This window comes from Amblyomma mixtum, chromosome 1 (genome assembly GCF_055824585.1).
Source record: "Amblyomma mixtum isolate Tamu chromosome 1, ASM5582458v1, whole genome shotgun sequence".
Taxonomy (NCBI): Eukaryota; Metazoa; Arthropoda; class Arachnida; order Ixodida; family Ixodidae; genus Amblyomma; species Amblyomma mixtum.
Genome location: NC_143012.1, coordinates 236785786 through 236803071, shown reverse-complemented (window position 1 = coordinate 236803071; position 17286 = coordinate 236785786). Strand labels below are relative to the sequence as shown.

At 47.1% G+C, this 17286-nt stretch overlaps 1 protein-coding gene across 10 annotated transcripts in view; it reads right to left on the bottom strand.

The window, feature by feature from the left end:
• Positions 1-17286, bottom strand: part of bon (tripartite motif-containing protein bonus) — a 151189-nt gene that overhangs the window by 42299 nt on the left and 91604 nt on the right. For 8 of the 10 annotated variants that reach the window (XM_089565026.1, XM_089565033.1, XM_089565036.1 and 5 more), the window contains exons 2-6: positions 12011-12330; positions 9949-10208; positions 7096-7306; positions 5428-5769; positions 2449-2523 (exon numbers count right to left, since the gene is read on the bottom strand). In XM_089565026.1, the coding sequence (XP_089421152.1) occupies positions 2449-2523; positions 5428-5769; positions 7096-7306; positions 9949-10208; positions 12011-12330 (1208 nt within the window). Of the gene's footprint in view, positions 1-2448; positions 2524-5427; positions 5770-7095; positions 7307-9948; positions 10209-12010; positions 12331-14024; positions 16755-17286 lie in introns of those variants that run through there. The other 2 variants (XM_089565075.1, XM_089565072.1) reach the window with 2 other exon arrangements.

Sequence of the window (17286 nt, the reverse complement as noted above, 5' to 3'; positions counted from 1 at the left end):
TCGTCGTTGACATCTAGCAAGTTGCACGCAGGCGACGAGCTGCGATCGGACGTTGCGACGCCGTTCGCAACAGCGCACCGCAGTGAATCGCACTCACTTTCGCACATGTGTCTGCGACCACCGGAAGTAAACAAGCAGAGCGCCATTGCCTGACGTATGCATGGGCGGAGCATCGGCCCGTCTTTTCTTTTTTTTTCGGAGCGAGCCCAGCGTGTATGAGTTGAGGGTGGTATGTGGGGGAGAGGAGGAACATCATTTTTAATCGGCGATATCTTCGGTGTTGATGGAGTTCGCTTAACAATTTTTGCGGTGCGGCGACAAGTGATGGAATACCGATCTCTCGTGGGCTTTTGCTAACCTTGGCAAAGAGCTTTTCAGGGTCCCTTTAAATTCAATAAGCAGCCTGATTTGCAACATCTATCTGAATTCAAAGTGCACTTTATATTATACTCTATGCCTGACCCTCATTTTTTAACAGTCTAAATTCAGAAGAGCAACAGTGAAATGCTGAAACCAAGCATGCTTCAATTCTAAGTATGCGCCCTAGGCTTGAGGATTTGCAGTAAACAGTTCCTTGCACCCGCACTGATGCTATACTCCAACAGCCACAAGGCTGAAGTATGCTAGAGAATCGCTGCATAGCAACATGTCATTTAATTAGATCCAACAACCATGGGAGACGCAGAAATTAAATGACGAAGCAGTGACAATGGCAGGCATGAAGTGAGTCACTGGTACAGCCTGCACAAAAAAAAAAAACATTAGAGATTCCAAGGCAAAAAAGTTGTAATAACTTTGAGAGGCTGCATATATAAAAACCTAAAGTCATGAGCACAATTTTTCAACACCGCCTTAACAAAACTTCAGCCAATGCACTAACGAATCTACAAGACAGCGGTTTCAGCAGGCAACCACACATCGCCGATACAATCATTCAGATGAATAAATCAACGTGATAATTTCGCATGACAGCGACAGCATGATTTTTTGATAGGCCTAGTTGTGTAACATCACAGAACAATAAATGAAAGCAGAATTGATATTGCCACAAAGCATCGCAACAAGAGTAGGCAAAGCCTACATTCTTCTCTAATGTGGCATAGAGGCTAAAGGCTTGTACATGTTATTCTGGTTGCATGCAACATTCCTCCGCATAACGGTCAGCTTCGTTACAGCCAAAACACGATACATTCACCAGCCCGTGTAAAGCATATCAAGGGACTAGCAGTCCATGCATTCTCCCACAACAGCCGACACATACCAGAGCGTGTCAGTAGAAAGTAGTTATCAAAGGCATGAAGGTTCAGCTTAGCTGTCAGGACACAAGCAGGGATCAAGCAGTCAACCAAGACAACGTGCCACTGTCAACTCTTCGGAAAGTGGAGAAGAGGGACAACTACTGGTTGAACAGTCAACACTAACACTCTGGTAGGAGATGCAACACAAACAGAGGTCACCAGATATGCAACATGGACAAGAGCTGACTGACACCTTTAGAGACATGTGGCCCTAGAGCAGATATGCACACACATATATTATGAGCATGTGATATATAGGTATGAAACGTTATGCATTCATATAAAAGGAAACAGCAAATTAATCTTTCAGTTAACTAGCAGTACCAAAACCAAAACACGGGGGGCATAGTTCCCCATGTCCTATTGTCAGCACTGCTAATACTTTTAAAACCTGCCAAACGGGACCCTCAGTGCCTTGTTGAACTAAAAAACCAACAATTTTACTCGTGGGACAACTTTTACATAAAAGCAGAACATGGCTGACAATCATTAACTGCAAACGAGTAGGTAATGCCTACAAAATAATAAAATAATCGGTGCGTTTTTTTTGTCATTTTAGACACCATTTACATGCAGCAGACTCACTTGGTGTGGTGTCGTGACCGATCAGCACTTGTCCACACATACAGGGTGTTTCGTTTTAGTCAATATAGACTGTTTCTTTAATTGCTCCAGAACACATCCTTTGGTGCCGGACATCTTGTTTGAGCGTATTCCTAAATACTAATCAAATTTCTACCTGATACATTTAATCACCTCTCTCACACCACCTTTTATGCCGAACCCGTACTGAATAAAATGAAACGCCCTGCATGTAAACTACTCTTTCGTGGTCCTTTCAGAACTACCCGTCTCGCCGCCATCACAACCACCATGCATCGAAGCTACCACAGCCCTGAGGCAACCGACAATGGCACGAGACAAGTGGCGGTGCCCCGTGGGCAGGGAGGGTTTCCCGAGCAGCTCGCAGACAAGCCGAGGCAGATAGGAGGAGCTACGGGGGGGGGGGGTGATGAGAGGGCAGTCCTTTCCTCTCGGCAGTCCAGCCATGAGTACATGAGAAGGGGCAGGAGAAGGAGGAGGAGGAGGTTAAGGCTAGCAATGGCGGGGTGAGGGGGGAGGAGGGGAAGCGGGCTGAGAGTGTACCCACATGGTGGTAAAGTCCAGGCCCTGGGCCGGTCGGCATTGACGCAGGGTGGTAACCTTCAGGGTACCGGGGCACAGGCTGCAGTGGGCAGCAGCCACAGGGAACGAGAACATAGCAGGACGACACTCTCAAACACAGTTCTTTCTCCGTCTCAAGTTTGCACAGCCTCGCTTTTTTGCTCGCCTCACTGCCTCGTGCCTGGAGTGAAGGAAACGGGGACTGCACCCCCTCTTTCAGGCCTCTCAGGACGCAGACAAAAACACAGACTACTGTGGTCTTGTGCGGACAAAAAGGTTGTTTAGTTTAGCACACAAGTATTAACTGCCCCACACGTATGCAGTCCTAACGGGCAGACTTTCGCGCAGATACTTAACAAGGAATTACATGCAAGTCACGTATTAGATACAAAGTCACGACTGCACTAGCAAAAACCTGTCACCATCAGTAATATTATATGGCAGTTTGCTTAGTTTGCACCTGCTGGCCATGCTACTTCTAGCACCTTCAGATTTGAGACTAATAGTATCATGCACATCACACGTGGCGCAACTTTCGTGCTTTGAAAAGTTCACTTCTTATCTATTCTTTTTCACTGGCTTCCAGTGAAGAACCAGACTTACGAGCATGACTTCGTCACTGACTAGTAATGCCCACTCGAAATAAGCTTTTACTGTTCCATGTAAGAACAAATTTGGATTTTTTTTTCTTACAGTGAAAACCTGATATGAATTACAAAGCAGACTAGTGCATTCTTTTTGTCATTTTTTTTTTCTAATCATGCTAAAATTTAGAAATTAGCGGAAAAACTACGTGGTTTTGGATGGACTCGCAAGGGCTTAGTATAAGCCTAGCCATGAAGGCTTCAGCGTCGCAGTTTACTGTCACAAAAAACATGGGGAGATCTAGGCTCACATTTAGGCAGCCACTGAGCTGCTATCACAAGCACACAGACCAACCACGAAGAAAGCAGTGAAAGAAGATTTAGGAAATTAAGCTTGCACACCACCACCAGGAAGAAAAATATAAAGAAAGAAAATAGAATTCACCAACAAAGTCAACAAAAACTAGCACAGGAAGCAGCAATGTTACAGGCTCAGGCATGAACGAGAACATGTACGGCCTAGGGTTATTCATATGAGAGCCCTATGGGCAGAAACTTGTCTACTACCAACAGGCCTTCTGTTGCCCGACAAGCGCTTCTATGTCCATTTACCACTATACTGGCCGCTACAGTAACGAGGAGAGGTCTATGCCCATTTGCAAGTTGATAAGCCAAGCTTCTCACATCTTCCTATCTTTCAAATAAGAATGGCAGCCCACACTACGTCTCATTACTTTAGTACAGCACTGAAGCATTGAGCGAGCAATAACAAGACTTCTAGCTTTTGAAACATAAATTATGTCAAGTGCATGCTGCTTCAGCAGTAGAGTTATATGATCCTACCTGCCACGGCACGTCGACACTAGCACTGTTCACTCTAGTGGTGGAGCTCACGCCCAATACTGAGCCTAGAGCAAAAGAGAGCTGTACTCCCATGCACAACCTCACCCTCTCTGCACATTCTTGCTAACCACGGTAGCAGCCATTATGGCGGCGCCTCCTCATAGTCTACTGTTTTCATGCAGACCAAATGCATGATATACTAATCTGGCAAAACTTGTATGATGTTGGCTGCTGCTACCATGAATGTGGAGATTGTACAAGGCACTCCTGCAAGTGATTCTGGCTATGAGGGACGCCATAGTGAAGGGCTCCGGAAATTCTGACCACCTGGGGTTCTTCAACGTTCCCGGTGCTTAACACCAAAATGTATAGGCTTAGCTGAAGCAGCGCATCATTAATTTTATTTCCACTTTTGTGCAAACATTCTCAGCAATAGCACAAACTCCTCTTCGTGCTTTGCTCCCCTGCACAGTGCAATGTGTATATTCACCACGTATAGAGATGTAGAAATACTGGATGCTGAACAAATAAGAAACGGGAGCAGGAACATCTTTGCTAGTGGCAAAAATTAAATGCACCACATTTGACATGGGCACCTGAGAGCTTTGTCCCTGCTGCAGGGTGTTTACGCCATTATAGACAAAAAAAAAATTGCGAAGACAAGCTTTGAAGGTGGTCAAAACATCCATTTCAATGAATCGAAACAAGCCCAACTTTTCAAAACAAATCCTGGTCAGAAACACGTCAAGCTTGAGTACTGAACAGTTTCTCCACGCACTGGTGCGCACATACAAATTTACACACACGCAAAATCTTTCCAAATCTGATCAGAGTGTACCCGGCCAAATTAAAAAAGAAGCAACGATAAAAGAAATAGACAAGGCAGCATCACAGCTGGTCAGGTGAAGAAGAAATTAGACAGAGAGAGAGAAAGAGATACTTAATGCCACCCAGTTGGGCTGAAATTCGGAACTTTCCATTTAGTGCCAATAGTTCCCATTAAGCCATACCATAAGCCTAGGTACTGATGTTAGTCATTAAGTGGTAAACACACACATGCTACAATTCCAGAAATGCCACCTGGTGCAGGCACAGAAAAGCCGTGATGAAAAAGCAACAACCTTGCCCTGTGAAGATGCAGGTTTGCGAGAACACACGGCACATCATAAGATGACGCAGCAAACAAAGAGCATCCATGGGAAATTTCAATTTTATGGATGAAAGCAAACCAACTCGCCAGCCTTTTGCTAAACGAACAAACAAAAAACTTACAAAAGTTTAAGCTGCGCACTGCAAGAACATAGCAGTAGCTGTTACACTGCGTTACATGCACAATGAAAACAATGCCAGTAAAAGGAAGCAACACAGAACACGCGGCGCAGAGTAACAGCATCTTACCTACCACTCCTAGCCCCAGCCCCCCCAACCTTTCAACCCCCCCTCACACTCCTTTGCTCGGCGGATGTCTATGCCAATGTTGCGAATCTAGAGGTTGATGCCACTAGCAGCTGTCAATGTAAAAGAAAACAAATACTCACTGGCTGCTGCTGCTGTTGCTGTTGTTGTTGCTGTTGCTGCTGTTGTTGTTGCTGCTGCTGCTGCTGCTGCTGTTGTTGTTGTTGCTGCTGCTGCTGCTGTTGTGCTGATGGCACCCCTTCAGGAGGAACAGTAGGGGGACCACGATGGTTCAGTGTTGCGGCAGTAACAAGTGGTGGCTTGGCCGCCCAAGGCGGATTGCCCACAATAGGCTGCTGGTCCACTAAGATGCAGCCAAGGTCCCGAATGTAGTCCGTAAGGAACTCAGCCTCGTACAGGAACTTGATGTCCACCACGTGCTGTGGGTTGGGGATCTCGCAGCGAGTCTTCAGCACCGTCCGCATCTGGCCGGCCGGAACAGGACGTTTGCGTTACTTTCGGGTAACAATAGAGGTTCAGAACTGGGGTGCAAAAACGGAGCGCTCAAAACGAGGACAACAGAACAACACATGGCCCTATTGCACTACAGTGGCATGTGGGCAAGTTGGTTCATGACGGGGTGCTCAAAAGGAGGACGAAGGAAGCAACAACACATGGCCCTATTGCACTACAGTAGCATGTGGGCTAGTTGGTTCATGACTGAGCGAGGGTGGATTAGTTTCCTGCTGTGCACTGTTGTTTCCTTCTCTTTCTTGTGCACTGCTTTGCACACAAGATTGCTAAGCACTGTCCTCACAACAATGTCATACATTCCAAGCACGAGGCCTGCCCTCAGTCAAGCCCCTCAAGTTCTTTCTTATGCAATATGAGAGAGTAGTAATTAGCACTAAACACACATCCAAAGCAAAATGAGAATATGGTCCAGATGCCATTATGCGTTTGCAGTAAGTGCATATAGCATACAGAACCTCCACAGGAGCTCAGTAAAGTTGGCAAGAAAGTTGGGGACAGTTGGCAAGAATTCATCTCAACAAATGGCAACACAACATGGACAAAAAGGAAGAAATCGCCACCGAGCATCCTGCAATTTCTGTTTTTCTGCCCATGCTGAATCACCATTTGTTAAGATGCCGCTGAGTCTTCTTGGCACGTACAAAGGCAGCAATAACTAACAGGCAGGGATCTTTTTTTCAAGGTACAATAGCAATTCCCACGGACCAAGGCAATGGCAGTGCAACTAAATAAAAATTTGCAAATTCCAAACATGGTAACTCAGACAGCAACTCCTCTCCATACAACTCCATATTTTTATGCTGTGAGAAAACCAGGCATTAACAAAAAAAAAATATTTTCATCAGGCAAACGGCCGGTTCATTATGTTCTTCAATGCATCTTGTGTTTCGTGGCAGAATCAGCAATGAAACTGCCACCTCAAGCAAATTCAACCTGCATAACCTTAGCAATAGCTCCAGAGCATTCCAATTTCATTAAAGTCTTTTGCCATCACGGGGACCCTCTAGTGATGCTTCACACTAGCCCAGATCCTGCTAAGCAGTGCAAAGGATGACCTGGTAACATTGGAGTGCACACCTCAATGTGTCCACAGTTGACAATGGTGCCAAAATTGAAATGCATAAAGCAATCAGCTGCTTTCTAAGCCCTCTACTTTCAACCAGTGAACAAGCTGCTTTCTAACAGATTGCAATATGTTAAGTGAAAGCAGCCATCACAGCACTTGCAAAAACTTGCACAACCATAGAGCGCTGTACAGGTCATCCCACTCTGCTCACCTGATTGCAGATGGTTCTCTTGCTAAAAACAAGTGCCACATCACTTCCGCGGTTAATGGCGGCCTCAGCGAACTTGTGGCACTGGGCGAGTTTCAGCGAGAGAGCCATCAGCTCCTCATTCTTGGACGAGAGCTGCATCTTCTTCTTGTTGCAGATATCATTCAGCTCCTGGAGCAGCAGCTTGCCCCGCTTGTTGATCTCAGTGATGAACCTGCAACAGCATCACAATAACGTTAATAATAACAATCACCACCATCATCAGCCAACTAGGCCCACTGGTAGACAAAGGCCCGTCACACTGATGCGACGACCCCACATACTGCACAGGTCGACACGGGACGGAGAGGCAAGGAGACGACACTAGATTCGGTTGGAACAAAATGGATATATTCAAGAATTACATGTTAACGAGTACATGATGCAGGGGTTGGGATGCCCAAGCTTACATGCCACTGGGTTGGCACCAGAGTCTTGGTCAGAAGGAACGGAGGGACTGAGGAGTTGGCCTTGTTCATTTGCTGTCCCCGATGTCTTGGGCACTTCCGGCCCTGAGAAGTGGCTGACAGCCGTATAGCCTCGGGCCTTGCTTGTCACCCCACTGACCAGCTTCCTTAATTTTTCGTACTTTCCAGACTGGAGTGTCTCCCTTGCCCTCCTCTCAGCGCCGGCGACTGCGGCATTCGTCTCCCCCCGCATTTTCCCACCGACTTGGGCCTTTTCTCCTCCGGATGGCACCACTGTCACTCTTGCAAGGGTGTGCTTGACCAGTTGAATACTTGTTAGTGTGAGAATAAAGATGACAGCAAGGCTGTCACCTTTCAGACCCATAATGAGCCTTGGCCCCCGACACACTATGGTTCCTAGCGACATACGGTCTCTAGTTGAGCGCCTCCAGGGGTCCCACAAAGGGAAGATGTCACCGGGGTTAGCGGCCCTCCAGAGACGCGCAGTGCACTATCACACTGATCTCTATTTAACCTCGTTCTGCGCCACCTGAAGTTGAGGGTATCTGCAAGCACAGATACCCTCTAAATGAGATGGTTATTGACATTTGCAAATCTCATGCGCATTCTTTTGCCGCCAACTTCGCACAAGATTATGGGCAAATCCTCTTTCGTAAACCAGGCCATGACCAGCTTCGTAGCAGGTCATCTTAGCAACATCTTAGCAAAGCGTGTAGGTTTTTTGACATTTTCTTTAAAGTAAAAAATACTAGAAAGTGAAGGTTAAATCGGAAATTAATCTCAACACGTGGGCTTTTCCAAAAAATCAGTCACAGCAGAAAATCACACACATTTACAAAAATAAGGGAGTAATTACTCATTGGCATCCACCCGAGAGCAGCCATACGGCTACAAAGGAAAGCTATACAGCTTTCTCAGAAACTTCGCAGTTAAAAAAAAAAAATGTGTTCACATGTTTAAGCGGTCTCATAATACGTGGACGAGCGATGTGGCTCATCACAACCAGCTTAGGAAAAACATAAAACATGTTTCTTAGTACAACAAGTTTGGTTACAAAATGCACAGCAAGCGACACGCGAAGCATATGCAGAATTTCAGCCCAGAACCATAATGTTCCAGTGATTACTAGGAGGGTTCTAAGTCCTCTTTCTCTTTGCCATTGTGAACACTGGCAAACCAATAGCTTTACATTCAATCTGCTGTATATTGAAAGGCAGACACAGTGCAGAAAGCGAGAGATACGTGACAAGCAGCATTTAGCAGCTGGCTTGTTTAAGAGCAGAACAAGATAAAGAAACGAGAAAGAGAACCACCCTAAGCCTTCATTAATCATGCCAGCCCTTTTCTGTTAACACATGGTCCAACATCAAACAAATTTGCAGCTTATAGCACAAGCAGCACAAAGCTAATACAGTCAAGCCCACTTATAACAATATTCAAGTGCCATGGAAATACCATTGTTATAACCAATAATTGTTATAACAGGGTTGTGCCGAAAAAAAAAAAGAAAGGATGACATACTTCAGAGCATTTATTGACAGTAAATACCCAGAGGGGTTTGATTGTTCCAATGCCTGTAAAAGCTCGTTAAATCGAACTTCAGGGAACCGATGACCAAAGCACCGCCATCACTGCGCCACCGGGAGCTACCGGGAGCTTTGCGCACCTCCACGTCACAGGAATCAAGCCGACTTTTTGGAAGCTATTCTTATAGGAAATTCAAGAAGCATGCAGAACCAAGGGTGCGGTGACAGCTGACGAGAAAAACCGCGCTGGCTGCATACACGCGCGCTGCACTGACTGATTAGGGTTTGGTTTATGGTTTGGTTTATGGGGTTTAACGTCCCAAAGCAACTAAGGCTATGAGAGACGCCGTAGTGGAGGGCTCCGGAAATTTCGACCACCTGGGGTTCTCTAACGTGCACTGACATCGCACAGCACACGGGCCTCGAATTTCTCCTCCAAAGAAATTCAACCGCCACGGCCGGGATCGAACCCGCGTCTTTCGGGAGCCAATGCAGCAATGCAGCAGATCTCCTGGCGCGATGACGCCTGCCTCTTTTGCTTTCGTGGCATTGCTGCGCCAGCTTAGTCCATTGGTCGGCCCCACACAAGCGCGCTTTTGTGTTGTAAGCATGGTTTTGCTGATGTGGTTGTAGCATTTCTTTTCTTTTTCTGTAATGGTTGACACTCAATTACAAGATTTAATTGTTATAACCAATAATGTGCCTTGACAGCATTGCTATATGCAGTTTATTTTACCATAGAACACATGGCAAAGCTGATGGTGCCATGACCGACCATTGTTATATCCGATATATTGTTATAACCAGTATTGTTATAAGTGGACTTGACTGTATTTCTGTCCAAGGGCAAAGATGGGGCTTACCTGACAGCAAACATTTTGATGTCACTGGTGACCTTCTGCTCCTGCTGGGTGATCTCGTGGTGCCGTTTGCTCACCAGGTTGCGGGCACCCTCGATGTACGACTGCTTCTCGCGGATCTTGGCCAGCAGGCCATTGAGGTTGCTCTTTTGCTGCTCGCACGCCGATGAGATGAACTGGTACTTGTGGTCCTTGTGCTCCTGGAGCTGGCAGTCACGGCACGTCAGCTTGTCGCACGTCTCGCAGTACAGCTTCAGTTGCTCCTGCAGAGCAAGCCAGCGAGCAGAGCAGCATGAAGAGAAAAACTCGCCAGTTTCCCTCCCTTTGTCGAACAACTCAAGCCCTTTTGCTGTAAGAAATACAACGGGACAGACAGTAACTCGCTAAAAGGCATAACGCACGATAAGTACTTAGAAGACCTTGTCAATACAGCACTACCTGTTTTCACCATCATCATCATCAGCCTGACTACACCCACTGCAGGGCAAAGGCCTCTCCCACGTCTCTCCAATTAACCCTGTCCTTTGCCAGCTGTAGCCACCATATCCCTGCAAACTTCTTAACCTCATCAGCCCACCTAACTTTCTGCCACCTCCTGCTATGCTTGCATTCTCTTGGAATCCATTCTGTTACCCTTAAGGGCTAGCGGTTGTCTTGCCTTCACATTACAAGCCCTGCCCAAGCCCATTGGTTTAGCACACTGAACAGTACATAGCCAATGTGCAAGTAACAGTGAAAAGAATGCCACGTTACTCATATCTAGGGATCTGATTTTCCAGCTTTTATTTTTTGAAAATTCAGCAGACATTTTTTTGTAGCGTTTATTTTAGAACTTTTTTTTTGTGAAAATATTTCCTTACAATAAATTACCTTTTTTTTTGTAGCCTAATATGGTGTTCATGTGCAGTGAACATTCACTTAATATTAGCTTTTTTTTTTAGCTTGAGAGTGCAATTACCTGTAATTTATGCACAAGTGATCATTCATTATTGGTTAAGCACTTGTAGCTAAGTGCTTGCGGAAGGAAATGCCAATGCCAACAAAAAAAAAAGGAATGGAAGGTAAATGATGCACCTGCAGAACAGTGTCAAAGGTAGGCTGCTGTGTCATCTGCGTTTTTAAGCTAGCTTGAGTGAAAGGGTGGGGCATCAAGTGGTCTGTGTGTTGACAGCAGTACAAGAATTTTCGCTTAAGCGTCTCAGCAGCCGGAACATCCCACTCTTTTGTAACACTTATGCATGGTTTCGAGTGTCCTCGCATGCAATGGAGACGCCGCTTACCAAAGTAACTGTCCCAAGCAGGTGACGAAAACGAATAGTGCTATGCTAGAAGATGATGTTTGGCGGTAAGGTGGAGCCTCCAGTCTGCAGACGCATGTGAAGTAATGAAGTGACGTCTCAAAATGCACAGCTGTGCTGCTTCATACAATGGCACACCACCATACCACGCCCATGACTCCTATATTGTGTTCACATGCACCTCTGACTGAGTAACAGCTCACGCTAGCTGTGGTGCAGCCCGTCAAGGATACTGATCTTTTTTGGATAAAACCGAAATTTTGAAAATTTAGTTCAGCATACTTTTTTTTTCTGGTTTAAACCAAAAAGTCCGACCCTTACGAATATCATATGCAGCCAGCGGTCAGAACCTTCACATTTCATTCGAGCGTTATACACTCTTTCCTGGCTTGCATGTCTAAGCCTAAAAATACAAGACAGCTGCGATAAAAAATGGATAAAACGTGCATGCCATGTTGAGCACCTCATACAAACCACTAGCACAGGAACGTACCAGCACAACATTAGCTATGAACAAGGCAGTCAGATCAGATGAATCACTGCACTTGTTAGAAATCAGTGCTTATCCATTTTCACAATGAATGAAGCTTCTTCCTTCTTCCACACGCTGAGTCCCCATTATCTCCAATTTGGAAAAGCCAATAAGTAAGCAGCCTTGGTGCCCACAGCTAGCAATGCCTATACCTTGGCTATATGAATATGCAGCTCCGCAAGCTGTTTAGATACGAAGGGTCCCCACTCGGCTAACCAATCAGGCAGACACTGACCTGCTTGTGGTTCTCACAGAACATGTACTTCTGGCCCAGAGCTGCAGGCTTGTCACCCTCACACTCATCCTTGGCACGAATCGTATGGTCCTTGGTGACACGCACACGCTGGTGGGCATCAATGCAGGCCTGGCACAGCCAGTCCTGGCAGTCCATACAAAACCCAGAGGCAGTCGCACTGTCTTCGCAGCTGGTGCAGGTGTGCGTCCGGCTGGCCTCGCCCGTCTTGGTTTCGCTGTTGCTAGCCAGGTGCTCCATCAGAAAAAGGTGGCTGATGACATCTGGGCTGGAGATCTCCTGCTGGCACTCGGCGCATCGGACTGCAAACAAGGGCAAGACAACAAAGGGGTGTGAGTCAACCTTGTGTTCCCCACTACCAATCCATCTACTCCAATGAAGTTATTCTTGTAGCCTCCTCAAGTGTACCTTGATAACTTCTAAAATGTCACACTGAAGCTTACTGAATCACTCTAAACCCAAAACTCGAGCAAGCTGGCGCGTCTTCATGACCTTCATCAGCTCACAAACCACAAGATAAATGCCAGAATAAGAGCCACTCTTGCTTTCCTCTGCCCTCGTTTCCTGTGAACTTTTTTTTTTTAATGTGATGTTGAATGCCTCAGGGCATCTGTGAACTTTTTGAATCAACAATTCACTTCCACAGACAGCAAAACTTGATTAAATGTTAAAAAATGAAAAATTGCTTCTCAAGCACTGCACTTCTCTCTTTCTGCTACAACTGTGCACACAAACTACCAAAGTGAGTAGCACTTGTAAAATTCTGAACTGCATGACAAAGACTCGCGCCTTTCACTGGAATACCAGCACATGAACTGAAAACTTTTTTTTTTCTGGGAGTGACGATGATTACTCGACAAAGGTTTTGATAAGCTACACACAGCCGCTAGTAGTGAGAACATTGCAAATAATAGTGCATCTAAGCACTGTTTCCCTTCCTTGTCTTGCATCATCATCTAGCCTAACTACAGCCAGTTATCTAGCTGACACTGAGACCAGAAAAGGTTGCAGGAGTATCACTGACTACGTCGAACTTTATAATGGCAGGTACAATGCTTTCAACAGTAACGTACTGCCAAGCCAGCTTATTATCACAAGACTCATATTGCGCTCATACCCAATATCCCACCCACATCCCCACAAAATGTTCAAAGCGAAAGACTGTTTTCGGCTTCCATTTTTTTGCACACGACATATGCAGGTCACCAAAATAAAATATTTTGAACATGTTCCAACTATACTGTCCCACACCTAAACAGACATCAATTTTTAAATATAAATTACTACAATAATACCCTCAGAATTGTTCCTTTGTAGCACTGTCTCATTTTATATTCATAAGAAATCTATCTGAAAAATATTTTGAGAACCTTCATGTGTGTCTGTGAACTGTCTGCTTTTTTTAATCCTTTGTTCACATGGGTTGGCTGATTCTGAAAAAAAAAACTCAAACAAATACTGAGGTTTCTCAAAAGGATTCCCATTTTATTAAGAAATGAATGACCAAAATGTAAAGGCCACAGTATGCTTTCTCTGATAAGGCAAAATGAACAGCAAAAGCCGACATATTACAAAACAGAGAATGCAATTCAATGCTCGTCTTGCTCGTTCCTTCTGTCCGTGTCTCTTTCGCGCCACGTAACTTCAAACATGAACCAACTGGTCTTCTAACAACACTAATGCATTAAGACCTTACTATTGGAAAAAATCATCCTTTTCAATACACAATCTTTCCTTGAAGCAATGCAGACTATTACAGTCATGTGCAAAATTAACGACCAAGTTAGGCTTAGTAAGACGTTAAGCCTAACGTACCCGCGCATGGGTTTCATTTCGGTCCGAACGCAAATGCCCACTTCGCGAATCACTAAGCGCAATATGCCTACATATGAGGATGATGGCATCCCCTGAGCTAACAAAACATTTGCGAGACAAAAAAAATAATGAAGGCTTTTCGCCAGTAATAGTATCTAACTAAGCCCACGTAAGCACTTACAAAGATAAATCGTGCGTTTTCATTGTGTTCAGCGCCAGACAAGCGGGATCAACTAGTCGCGCTGTTTCTGGAAATTGTTCGAAGTTCACATTATCATGCACTTCCTTTCAAGCTATCACCGCCGCTAAGTACGGAGCGCTGCTATCCAACGCAAAGCTAGGATAGACCCAGGTCAAGCGTGGCACAGTGCAAAAGAAAAAAAAAATCAATCTGCTGCGCCACGTACGGCCCGACCTTCCCCGAAGCCCCAGATTCCCCTAGCGAAGAGATGTCCCGGCACAGAGACGACGAATCAAGGGGGATTACAGAGGGCCGCGGGGGAGGCCTATCATCAAAGCTTGTTTCCAGACTGCCAGTGATGTGGGTGCATCAAGGCCGCGCAAGATCGAGAGGCGTGCCCAGGAAAGAAGAGCGAAAAAAAAAGTATTTTCCCGCCGCAGCCGCGGCCTCCAAACGCTGCCGCCCGTGTCAGTGAGACATGAAAACAAAATAAAGTAGGCCCTACCAGAGAAAGCGCAGCGAAGGAGCACTGCACCGAACAAAAGAAGGAGCGCGCCGACGCCAAATGCACTTTTTCCATCATGTAAGTTTTGAAAACGGCAGAAAAAAAGAAGAGAGGGGGTGGGGGGGGGGGCTTAGTGAGCAGGAGAGGAGTCGCCTCCAGTGAGAAAGGAAAAAGCTGAACGCAATGACTGAGAACATCAGCCAACGGCCGCTCCAGATGAGGACGGGAGGGGACCGAAACCCCACGCTACAAAGAGAGACAGAACAAGAAAGAAACTAACGAAAAAAAGTACCATCGCGAGACAAGTGGCCGCCGGGGCGAGATGGAGAAGGTTGCCGGGCGGGAGCACGAAAGGGAACCGGTTCTGCTGGCGCATGGCCAAGCGAAACTCAGCTACCTGAAAGAAACGGCCCTTCCCCTAATCTCCCCTCTCGTCCTTTCCTCGTAAAGAAAAACCTACAACCAAAATGGTATCGAATGCGCAAAAGCACAGCGCACATCCCGGCGATAGCGGTTCCCCGGCACTCGTAACGAGCCCGACCTGAATCACACAGCGCGGGCGAAGCAGTGCGCAGGCATGCTACAAAATAAACGTAGCAAAAGAAGCCGAGCAGCAGCCAAAAGCGGCGGGGAGAGGACGGGGGGAGGGGCGCAACCGGTCGCCTAGCAACCGCGCTGATGAGCTCCAGCTAAGCTCCCCCTCTCCGACCCCGTCCCCAGCAAACCGCTTTCAAGTCTGCCTCCTGATACAGGCAGCGCGCAGCTGGCCCGAAGCAGCCCAAACACGCATCGATGGTCGCCTAGCAACGCGACAGACGCACGGATCGTAAAAAACCGATCCCCGACACCCAACTCTCCTCGCTTCGCAGACCCCCAGCTCCACGTTTGTTGGCTGAGGCCGGGGAAAGACAGTCGAGAGACCGGTCCAACGACAACTGCCCTCCCCCACTTCCATTTAGCGCCAACGCTCGCCGACTGCGCGGACGAGAAAATTTGGCCATTTGTACCAAATGAGCTTGCTCATCGCCATCCTGAATGCCTAATGAATGAACGGGCGCCCATCCCATTCGCTTTTTCCCCCTTGCCCTGAGGGCGCTAATGATACGCGCCGTCCCTATCAAAAGGTGTGAGAGGCGTCGCTCCGCAATGAATACAAAACGAGCGAGTGCACAAAAGACAAGCAAGAAGAAAGGGGGTTTCTAGTCCGCGCGTCCATATCGGGCCACGTCAAGCGCACTCCAGGATGGAAACCAGCCGCCTATCCTTGGTTGATAGAGACTGGCTGGCTACTTGTAAACAAGCTGACGGCCAAGCACCGAAACAGGATGAAATAGCTAGTCTTCACTAAGGCTAATGCTTTCAGAATGGTTACAGTACTGACCAACGGAACATGAAACTATGTCGCCACCAATGACCGAGAGCACCATGCATATCCATCCAGATCTTTACCGCTACCATACAAGCATTTAATGTTGAACAGCAGGTCTCAAGAAATTATCGCACAAATCTTCACGGAAGGACGACCAGAAACTTCTCGCAGGGACGAGGGAAAGGACATCATGGCACACGTCCACGCCACGTCGCCAACTCGGTTCACGTTCGCGAGCGACCAAGAGATGTCGCCAGCAGCACCAATGGGGCATGTCAGAATTTTCCCCAAGGCTGGCAGAATCAACTGCTGTCACTTCCGAGCCTACCGTCTAAAAAGAACCTCAACACGCCAAAAGCGACTGGGCGGTGACCTCCTAAGGAGCCTTTAGAGGTCTGCCCTTTTGAAGAGATCTTAACGCCAGCCTAGGAACAAATAAAAGCTGCGGGCTCCATATACCCAAGCAAACAGAAAAGTCCGCCCATCCTTCAGAGGTCGTTGCCCTTTTCTAAGGCACCAATGCAACACACACAAAAAGAACAGGGGGTGAGGACGACGAGCGAGAAACCAGAGAAGGCAGCCAGGAGACGGAGAAAAACAGCCAACATGGCCGCCACCCGCCCTCCTGCGCAAGCCAGCCGTGGCGCGGCAAAGTCCTTCGTAGTCCCCATTCCGAGGCCCGACAGGCGGTAGCCATGGCAACCGGGCACGGTCGACGAGGCCGGGAGCCAGAAAAAATAAGCTAGAAGCAGCACACGCCTACAAGAGGTTTCCGGACTCCTGCGTCAGCAGGAAGCCACAAAACCCCATCGCCCGCTCGCGAGAGGAAGGGAGGAGACGAATAGGTCCCATTTCGCGTTGCCATGGCAGCGGCGAGGAGGAATAGTGGGAGGGCGTGCTTTTGAAGCGTGACTCGGAGCGAATACAGGCGTTGCTGGCGCGCGTGACCTCGGCCGCCACATGCATGCGCCGCCGCCGCGGCGCCATCATGCCTGACTGCGTCGTGGCGGGAAGGCCACGCCAGCTGTTGTTCTTCGCTGAGCTCGCAATCTCAAACCAGCTGCAGATAAGAACTCATTGTGAGGCGACCTCATTTACCATTCGCATGTCCAAGCTTATTACACCACGTCGCCCACACGTTTATTGCGACATATTTCCAATTCGACTTTATTATCAGCGCTATCTTAACGAATTTAAACAGAACGATAAGAAGTGTGAGCGGTGAACAGCCATTCACCACCCAATCAACAGCACATAATCCCACCCCCACATTTTTATCAACTGATAAGATAACGAACAGCTCGCGACAAAACTACCTTTAAACAGGAATTAGATCTTCCGCCGTCAGATTTAAAAAAAAAATAACCGTTGCCCTTCCTTGACAGTTA